General features: G+C 43.1%; 1 protein-coding gene across 3 annotated transcripts; it reads left to right on the plus strand.

The window, feature by feature from the left end:
- The first annotated feature begins 415 nt into the window (after positions 1 to 415).
- Positions 416 to 9,728, plus strand: LOC116679157 (NLR family CARD domain-containing protein 3). Of its 3 annotated transcripts, XM_032508840.1 has the most exons (6): positions 416 to 720; positions 2,121 to 3,900; positions 3,992 to 4,165; positions 6,873 to 6,941; positions 7,656 to 7,679; positions 9,605 to 9,728. In XM_032508840.1, the coding sequence occupies exons 1-6, from the start codon at positions 453 to 455 to the stop codon at positions 9,711 to 9,713; spliced, it is 2,424 nt and encodes an 807-aa protein (XP_032364731.1). In that variant the 5' UTR covers positions 416 to 452; the 3' UTR covers positions 9,714 to 9,728. The 3 variants fall into 3 exon arrangements, with proteins under 3 accessions (XP_032364731.1, XP_032364733.1, XP_032364732.1); XM_032508842.1 differs by lacking the exon at positions 6,873 to 6,941 and having other exon boundaries at positions 417 to 720; positions 3,992 to 4,060; XM_032508841.1 differs by lacking the exons at positions 3,992 to 4,165; positions 6,873 to 6,941 and having other exon boundaries at positions 417 to 720; positions 7,587 to 7,679.
- The last annotated feature ends 901 nt before the right edge of the window (positions 9,729 to 10,629 follow it).

Raw genomic sequence — 10,629 nt, forward strand, 5'->3', positions numbered from 1 at the left:
CTCTTCCCATGAGTCTTTAAGGAAGAGATCTCTGATGTTTTCCAGCTAAATCTTCATATGACAGCCATACTTCAACAAAGAAAAAGCTCAATAACTCAGATAATAACCCAAAGTCACTGCTGTCAGATCCTGGTCCTCGGCATGTTGAAGTGCTGTTGTGAGCATTTGAGGCTGCAGAGGCGTAAACGTCCAGAGTAGAACCAGACGACATGAGTTCAGCAGCATGGACCAATGGGAGAGGAGAATGAATCCAGAATCTTTACTGTTGCTTTATTAATTATATAAAGATCCATGGATGAATCTTGTATTATTTGTTTCACAAATGTCAACATAACACAATCAACAAAACTGGTCTGTTTTAATAATCCAAGTATTTTTAAAGTCCCCAAAAACCTTTTGTTAGGTGACAGTGTACTTTTTGGTATCTTTTTGGTCTTTTGCAGGGACAAAAGATGAAGACGCCTAAAGAAGTCATCTTGGGAATTTTACAAGACTTGGGAGATGAGAACTTTGGTGAATTTAAGTGGTACCTGGAAGGAGCCCTCAACGACTTCCCAGCAATCCCAAAAAGTAAACTGGAGAACGCCAACAGGCTGAACACCGTGGATACGATGTTCCAGACCTACTGTATTAACACAGTTGATGTGACCAGAACAGTTTTAGTGAATATCAATCAAAATGAGCTAGTGAAGACTTTATTAAATATGCCAAAACCTGCAGGTAAGTCATTATCATTATGAATTTTAAAAATGGATGTAACAAAGATCAAACTGAACCAACCTGTCTCGGAGAACTAAATGTGATGAGTCAAAGTCTCTTTTGGGGTACTCTGATGAGACAGTTTTCACACTCTGAAGTCACTGTAAGATACTGCTTGGGCTAGGGTGACCAGACGTCCCCGGTTTCCGGGGACAGTCCCCGATTTTGGCGACCTGTCCCCGGCTGGATCTGTCCCCGGAAATGTCCCCGGTTTTCACTGTGACTGAAAGACCCGAAATTGGAAAGAAAGAAAAAACTGACAAAACGTAGCCGATAGTCGCTCCCCCTCCACACGCAGACTCCAGACCGCCAGAGCCCGCGGTGCTCAGAGAGGTTTTAGAAGCCGTGTTTTACGATGCTAAAATCACTGATTATTTACATGGAGTCTGGTGGGTTTAGCCAACGCAATTTCGCGGACTTTTATGTTTTAAAAAGGATCTTAATCTTTAACAGAAAGGTCGACCTCCTTAGAAATCCTTTCATAATGTTGACACTTAGAATATTAATCTGAGTCTGTTAACAGCTAAACGAGCTCTTTAATGAACGTAAATACAAGCTGGACAATTATCCTGTTAACTTCCATTGCAGCGATCTCGTTTAATATGCATCATGTCAAAGGAAAATATGTCCTCAGTAGTTTTTAATTGTATCTGATTCTCAATGAGCTGTTGCAGAAACAAGCCTGGAGCAATAAAGCAAAATCTGTCAGTAGTTCAGTAAACTTACAACATTATGAATTTCTTTCTATAAGACTTCTATCTTGAAATATTAGACTTTCTATCTTGAAATATTATCTAGACTTTCTATCAAATTGAGGTTTCTATCTTGAAATGGACTTTCTATCTTGAAATATTAGGACTTTCTATCTTGATAGGTTTAGAGAGTAAGGAAGTAGCGCAGGGGGGGTCTATGATCAGACCTGGGGGGGGGGGTCTAGGATCAGACCTGGGGTGGGGGAGGGGGGGGGGGGGGGGGCTCCCCTAATAAGAACAGCTCTAGGTCTAGTGTCCCCGTTTTAAGTTTTACAAAGTAAAAACATAACTTGTTTTGGAGGTAAATATGCTTCTGAGCTGAAAATGTCCCCGGATTTTGTCTGAGAAATCTGGTCACCTTAGCTTAGGCAATATTAATTCCCTCTGTAATTAAGTCATATAGCTTCTGGTTCATTTAGACAATGAAGAGTTCATAGATGTGTGACTGAGATTCCCAACATATCAGTTGTTTTGAGTCATTTCACAGTAGTTTACATATTCAGTACCTCGTCATCAAATGGGCTGAATAGATTTTCCAGATTACAGAAATATGCTCACTCATATTCATCAGAACAAACCCTCACTGACTTTATTGTTTTATTTATTCAGAGATTCTTGCTTCGTGCCAGGGAAAAGTAAAATCACACTTCAATGAGACATTCCAGCGTGTGTCTGAGGGTATTGCTAAAACAAGAAACAAAACCCCTCTGAATCAGATGTTCACAGAGATCAACATCACAGGAGAAGGGCTCAATGATGAACATGAGGTCAGACAGATTGAAACAGCATCCTGGAAACCAGACAGACCAGAACCAACAATCAGACAAGAAGACATCTTTAAAACCCCACCTGGAAGAGATGAACCAATGAGAGCAGTGATGACAACGGGAGTGGCTGGCATCGGGAAAACAGTCTTAACACAGAAGTTCACTCTGGACTGGGCTGAAGGCAAAGCCAACCAGGACATCCAGTTCATATTTCTCTTTACCTTCAGAGAGATGAATCTGCTGAAAGAGAGAAGGTTCAGCTTGGTGGAACTTGTCCATCACTTCTATAGTGAAATCAGAATAGCAGGAATCTGCAGGTTTGAAGAGTTCCCGGTGGTCTTCGTCTTTGACGGTCTGGATGAGTGTCAACCTCCACTGGACTTCCCCAACACTGAGATCCTGACTGATGTTACAGAGTCCACCTCAGTGGGTGTGCTGCTGACAAACCTCATCAGGGGGGATCTACTTCCCTCCGCTCGCATCTGGATAACAACACGACCTGCAGCAGCCAATCAGATCCCTGCTGAGTATGTTGACATGGTGACAGAGATCAGAGGGTTCACTGACCCTCAGAAGGAGGAGTACTTCAGGAAGAGATTCAGAGATGAGGAGCAGGCCAGCAGAATCATCTCCCACATCAAGACATCACGAAGCCTCCACATCATGTGCCACATCCCAGTCTTCTGCTGGATCACTGCTACAGTTCTGGAGGACGTGTTGAAGGCCACAAAGGGAGGAGATCTGGCCAAGACCCTGACTGACATGTACATCCACTTCCTGGTGGTTCAGTCCGAAGTGAAGAAGCTAAAGTATGATGAAGGAGCTAAGATATATTCACACTGGAGTCCAGAGAGCAGGAAGACAATAGAGTCTCTGGGAAAACTGGCTTTTGAGCAGCTGCAGAAAGGCAACCTGATCTTCAATGAATCAGACCTGACAGAGTGTGACATCGATATCAGAGCAGCCTCAGTGTACTCAGGAGTGTTCACACAGATCTTTAAAGAGGAGAGCAGCCAGGTGTTCTGCTTTGTCCATCTGAGTGTTCAGGAGTTTCTGGCTGCTCTTCATGTCCATCTGACCTTCACCAACTCTGGAGTCAACCTGCTGGCAGAAGAACAAACAATCTCCCGGCTGCCTAAAGTCTCCAGAGAAAAACCTAAACTAAAACATCTCCACCAGAGTGCTGTGGACAAGGCCTTACAGAGTCCTAACGGACACCTGGACTTGTTCCTCCGCTTCCTCCTGGGTCTTTCTCTGGAGTCCAATCAGGAACACCTACGAGGTCTGCTGACACAGACAGTAAGTAGCTCAGAGACCAATAAAAAAACAGTGAAGTACATCAAGAAGAAGATCAGTGAGAATCTGTCTGCAGAGAGAAGCATCAATCTGTTCCACTGTCTGAATGAACTGAATGATGGTTCTCTTGTGAAGGAGATCCAACAGTCCCTGAGCTCAGGAAGTCTCTCCACAGATGAACTGTCTCCTGCTCAGTGGTCAGCTCTGGTCTTCATCTTACTGTCATCAGAAGAAGATCTGGACGTGTTTGACCTGAAGAAATACTCTACTTCAGAGAAGGCTCTTCTGAGGTTGATGCCAGTGGTCAAAGCCTCCAACAAAGCTCTGTACGTGGGATTCATTCATCAATAGGTACTCTGCTATATTTCAACAGGAATTAAATATAAATTACTTGTTTCCTTCCTGTTGTTTCTCCAGGCTGAGTGGCTGTAAACTGTCAGAGAGAAGCTGTAAATCTCTGTCCTCAGTTCTCAGCTCCCAGTCCTCTAGTCTGAGAGAGCTGGACCTGAGTAACAACAACCTGCAGGATTCAGGAGGGAAGCTGATCTCTGATGGACTGAAGAGTCCAACCTGTAAACTGGAGACTCTCAGGTTGGTTATCAGATATTCCGCAAGCTGTTATTGTTTTCATATATTAATTATTGGAAGGACATTTTATTGAAACCTTTTAGGCTAAATAGCTGTAAATTGTCAGAAAGAAGCATTACAGCTCTGTCCTTTTCTGCCAGTCCTCAATTCAGAGAGAGCTGGACCTGAGTAGCAACACACAGTAACAAAGTTAAATATTCATGACAGTTTTTATTATTTGAAAACATTTGATCTTCAGAATTTGTAAAATTATATGTTTTCAAACTGTGGCTTAGGCTATTCTATTAAGTATTTTAACAATAAAGTAATATATGAGAAGTTGTGTTCAAAAGATCCTGCTTTATTTAATGATGGTCCCATATGACATGCTTGGTATTCGATGGATTTACAACACCAGTTGAGACATAGAATACAACTCAAAAAAACGACTTTCTGTATGTAACACAGTATACTTGCAACATACACCTAGTGGAATGCATTCTTCAGTTACCTTAAGGGTATCATCAAGTGGTACACAACCTTCACTGAGTGTTTCAGCCCTCAACCACCTTGTAAATTCTGGAGTGTGGTCTAGACCTGCTCTATCTGTAAAGTGTCTCAAGATAACTCTTGTTATGAATTGATACTATAAATAAAATTCAATTGAACCACACCCTCCAATTCGTGGGCCGACAGTAATGACCAGGTCATTGCCCGTCTGCTCCAGGCTTCCAGCTTTCCTCCTCCCACCTACTCCATATCCAGCTGGAGGCACATTCTGCCTCATCCCTCATCCAACAAGCTGCTTTTTTTGACTCCTTTCATCCAGGCCCAGAGCTGATAGTAGCCGCCAGGTTGACTTGGTGGTGAAACCTCTGCAGCCGACCTCCACCGAGAACACACATGCCTGCCATCCCTTGTTAAGCAGGCCTGGAGAAGGGACTGGTACTTCCAGGCCTTCCTCTCATAGGCAACATCCCATCTCTCCTCCCAAGGCTCCGTCAACACAACCAGGATTATTTTATTGCCTTCATTTGACCACAAGACAATGTCTGGATGGAGAGCTATGTGCACCACCTCTGGGAACTGCCGCCTTTTGCCCATGTCCACCCTCATCTCCCAGGACCAGGCGTTTTGAAAGAGTTTGGGCTTTGATGACTTGGTTGAAAAAGGCCTTGCTCCCTCCTTGACAAAGGTGATTGCCCTCATCAAGCCCGTACAGGCAGGCCTCTTCCTGCAGTTATTCTGCTCCAATATCTCAACAAGGGACAGTAACACCTTTTCATGCCACCTGGGATCCTTGTTCCAGTGCCCTTGCCATTTGCCTTTCCTCCTCACATGTCCGCACCTCAGTATGAACCATCTTCTGCCTGCTTTCACACCTGCACTTCTCCATTGCTGGAAATGTGCAGAGCTGAGTCCTCTCCATCCGACGCAGGGACTTCCCAGGAGTTCTCGCAGCTTGAGAGCACTCACTGCCTGGTCTACAGCAGTGCTGGCTTCCCATTCACGTCTGGACCTGGTTGTGACTTACTTGCCTCACCAGGTTGTCTTTGGAGTGTCTGAGGTACACGTTTAAACTCCTCTACAACAGAGGACAGGGGAAGTTGCAATTGCCCTGACCAAATGTAGAGTCTCACTGAGGAAAAGCTTGGAAGAATCCTCAACCACCTTTGCAGGTGTTTGTTGGTTTTCCTCTCAATGCCCTCAACAGCCATCATAGGGAACTCCTATATGGCGAAGAGCCGAAGATGCCTGGGCAAGAGACCATGCTGGTACAGTCAAGTCTTGAATATACCAGGGAACTTGGACTTGTCAATCTTCTTTAGCCGTTCCTTGGTCTGCTTCACCGTGTTATTGACGTTGGCCCAATCTGAGAATGATGCGTCTAACCACTTTCCCAAACATATTATTGGGTTCTCTTCACTCGATGGAATGGCCTCACCCTGGACGTGAAGACTGAATCTCCCTATGGGCTTGTCTTTCCTGATCACCAGAATCCTGGACTTAATTGCCTTGAAAGATATCCTTGCCCATGTGGCTACGGTGCCAAGGGTTTCCAAAACGTCCTGCCAGATTGGTTCCTTTGTATTCAGCCCCACTGATGGTTCTTCAGGCTTCTGGATGCTGTGATTATGTCCAAGTCCCCGGCCCCTACAGGGGTCACTATGTGCATTTCGCAGAAACCCCTCTACCTTTGATTTTGAGATGGAAAGTGTGCCAGATTTTTGTTGACCAAGAAGAGTTCTGGTCAAGCTGTACTGGTCTTTGAGAAGGTGCATTTTCCTGTTCTCTTTCTTCTTCCTTTGTTTCAATAGATATTCTGCCCTTCGGAGTTTGCACATCTGATCCTGCAACTTGCTTGTTAGGTCCTTTATACCCTTTATTTCAGATGGTGGGCTGATTTTGAACTGCTTGTTAGGGATCTTTATTTTTCCTGTTAAGTGACAAATCTCTCTTTCCCTCCTGTTTGGTTGCCATGGTGGTTGACACATTGAAACAATTCTCTGTATGTAACAATATTTAAGGATGTAGAGATCATACTATATATTATATCTACAATTTGTATTTATATACATATATTTTTTACTTTGAGATTAATCTTTGAGGTGAAATGCTAACTGAGATCTTTGTTTTTTTCTGATGTGACTTTATTCCAGACTTGACCTATGACATTTTCCCAGTTTAATAATACCGATATTCAACTTCCTGTTCATTATTGTCTCTCCAGGCTGAGTGGCTGTAACCTGTCAAAGAGAAGCTGTGGAGCTCTGTCCTCAGTTCTCAGCTCCCAGTCCTCTAGTCTGAGAGACCTGGACCTGAGTAACAACAACCTGAAGGATTCAGGAGGGAAGCTGATCTCTGATGGACTGAAGAGTCCACACTGCACTCTGGAGACTCTCAGGTTGGTGGTCAGCTGTTATTTTTTCACATATTAACTTTTTGGAAGGTGATTTTATTGAATCCTTTTAGGTCAAATGGCTGGGACCTGTCAGATTGAAGCTGCAAAGCTCTGTCCTTAGTTGCTAGTCTTGTAGTCTGAGAGAGCGGGACCTGAGTAGCAACACAAGTTAAATTTTCAGTCTCTAAAGTCATTTTATTAAATGTGGCAGCAATATCATACTGAAGTTTTTTTTGGACTCAGGACATTGTCACCAGGAAAGGGTTTTGGTTTACAACACAGAAACATGACTTGGATATACAAAGCGCAGGTTTATACTTTAGTCCAGAGATCATACTATATATTATATCTATAATTTGTATATATATATATATATATATATATATATACATATATATTTTACTTTGAGTTTAATCTTTGAGGTGAAATGCTAACCGAGATCTTTGTTTTTTCTGATAATACTTTATTCCAGACTTGACCTATGACATTTTCACATTTTAATGATACTGATATTTATCTTCTTGTTCATTATTGTCTCTCCAGGCTGAGTGACTGTAACCTGTCAGAGAAAAGTTGTGACGCTCTGTCCTCAGTTTTTAGATCTGAGTCTTTTAGTCTGAGAGAGCTGGACCTGAGTTACAACAACCTGAAGGATTCAGGAGGGAAGCGGCTATTGGATGGACTTCAGAGAACACACTCTAAACTGAAGACTCTCAGGTCGGATCAAGTATATATTAATAATGTTGCATATGATGTAGATTGAGAGATCATAGACTGCATATAAAGATGTAAAGATCATAAACCATATATAAAGATGTAAAGATCATAAAGATCATAGACTGTATATAATGATGTAGAGGTCATACTATGTATATATTTATAATATATATGTGAGTGTGTGTGTTTTTTACTGAGTTCAATCTGTGAGCTTAAATGCTAACTGAGATCTGAGACTCCACCTATGAAATGTTCACATTTTAGTAATACCGATATTTATCTTCTTGTTCATTATTGTCTCTCCAGACTGAGTGTCTGTAACCTGTCAGAGAAAAGTTGTAAAGTGCTGTCCTCAGTTCTCAGCTCCCAGTCCTCTAGTCTGAGAGAGCTGGACCTGAGTAACAACAACCTGCAGGATTCAGGAGGGAAGCTGCTGTTGGCTGGACTTCACTGTAAACTGGAGACTCTCAGGTCAGATCAGGTTACACATTATTTTAAAATGATTTCACATATTTATCTGGATTGTTTGCATTTCTTTAAACCAATCACAATGGTCTTCACTTGGGGTAAGGACTCATTCCCTACCTGAAGAAGGCACTCCATCAGTTGTTGACACAATACAGTAACGTGAGCTATTTAATTCAGCCGATACACGGTTACACCTCATTATCTCTTACCAGTGTATCTCCGTATGTACTTCATCTACAGCAATCCTAAAATATTTTTTGTAAATCTTAACAACCATTCTCCAAAAGAACCAACATGCCTGACTTGTTCCACCATTCACATCTTCTTCTAAACTTGACATTTTGAGCATGTAGTTTGCTAGCTCGAAGGTTGTTGTTGTTTTTAGAAGGTACATGGTGGTCATAAAGGGATGGACATGGTCAGAAACAATGCTCAGGTAGGTTGTGGCATTTAAACCATGCCCAATGGCACTAAGGAACATGAAGTGTGCCAGGAAAACCTCCCCCCCCACCATTAAACCACCACTACCAGCCTGCACAGTGGTAACAAGGCATGATGGATCCATGTTCTCATTCTGTTTACGGCAACTTCATATTTCGAGTCTTTAACTGTCCAATTTTGGTGAGCTTGTGCAAATTGTAGCCTCATTTTCCAATTTTCAGTGTAGATGAGTGGTAATATGTGGGGCTGTTGTAGCCCATCCACCTCAAGGTTGTGCGTGTTGTGGTCTTGCTGCACCTCGGTTGTAACGAGTGGTTATTTCAGTCCAAGGGTCTCTTCTATCAGCTTGAATCAGTCGGCCCGTTCTCCTCTGACCTCTAGCATCAACAAGGCATCCCCCCCCCCCAGGACTGCTGCATGCTGGGTGTTTTTCCCTGTTCACTCCATTCTCTGTAAACCCTAGAGATGGTTGTGGGTTTAAATCCCGGTAACTGAGCAGACCGGCCCGTCTGGCACCAACAACCACGCCACGCTCCAGATGTCTTAAATCCCCTTTCTGTCCCATTCTGACATTCAGTTAGGAGTCCAGGAGATGGTCTGGACCAGGTCAGGAGATGGTCTGGACCAGGTCAGGAGATGGTCCGGACCAGGTCAGGAGATGGTCTGGACCAGGACCACACACCTAAATGCATTGAAGCAACTGCCATATGATTGGTTGATTAGATAATTGCATGAACAGAAAATGTTACAGTTGTTACTAATAATCCTTTAGGTGAATGTATAATATGTTTAAATTTTAATAATATTGACATGTATCTTATGGTTGATTACCGTCTCTCCAGGCTGAGTGGCTGTAACCTGTCAAAGAGAAGCTGTGAAGCTCTGTCCTCAGTTCTCAGCTCCCAGTCCTCTAGTCTGAGAGACCTGGACCTGAGTAACAACAACCTGCAGGATTCAGGAGGGAAGCTGATCTCTGATGGACTGAAAAGTCCACACTGCAGACTGGAGACTCTCAGGTCGGGATTCATAAACTTGTTAAACTGATGTAATCTAAATCCTGATTGTCATTAATGGATAAACTCATAACGTGCCTACGATTGTCTCTTGCATGATTTCAAACAATATGACAAACATCATCCGATTTACATGGAACTTAAAATGTGTGGTGATCAGGTGATACTGAGCCGGCCCCCATACTTTAACCAAGCTCACGCCCCCTTTCATACCATTTGAACCGTTTAAGGTACAGTCTTGAGTAAGGTATCATTGAACTAAGCATAGATTTCCTTCTTCTTTGGTGATGCTTTGATCCACCCCCCTGTGATGTGGTCACGCCCCCTTCCATAGATAATGAACTGTATGACGTAGTCTTACAGCAGGGAGTTCCATCTTCATTGGTGACAATTTGCAGCGTCTGAGTACCGCGCAAATTCACTGTCGCAAAGATTTGTGTCTGCCAGTACCTGCATAGAGGCGAGGGCCCGCTCATCACTGCTTGCAGTTTTAATTTCATGTTGTTTTCTTGTTGAAACTTGGAATATCAGACAGGAATCAGAGAGTAATGTTGTCAGATTGTTGATGGACATTAGTGGCTGTTTGACTGTGAGTAGACAGAATCAGTGAGAATGTTATTGTAACCCCACAGTACCCTGAGATCATATGACATGTTGTTGTGTGTGTTTCCAGTCTGTCAGGCTGTCTGATCTCAGAGGAAGGCTGTTCTTCTCTGGTCTCAGCTCTGAGCTCCAACCCCTCCCATCTGAGAGAGCTGGACCTGAGCTACAATCATCCAGGAGACTCAGGAGTGAAGCTGCTGTCAGCGGGACTGAAGGATCCTCTCTGGAGACTGGAAAAGCTCAGGTATAATCACTGGATGAACATAAAAATTAGATGTTTGTGTAGGAGGTCTCCAAGGAGAACATCTCCAGGAACTAAAATGATTATTTGCTGTTGTTAAAGA

The sequence above is a fragment of the Etheostoma spectabile genome, unplaced genomic scaffold (assembly GCF_008692095.1).
Source record: "Etheostoma spectabile isolate EspeVRDwgs_2016 unplaced genomic scaffold, UIUC_Espe_1.0 scaffold00009595, whole genome shotgun sequence".
NCBI lineage: Eukaryota > Metazoa > Chordata > Actinopteri > Perciformes > Percidae > Etheostoma > Etheostoma spectabile.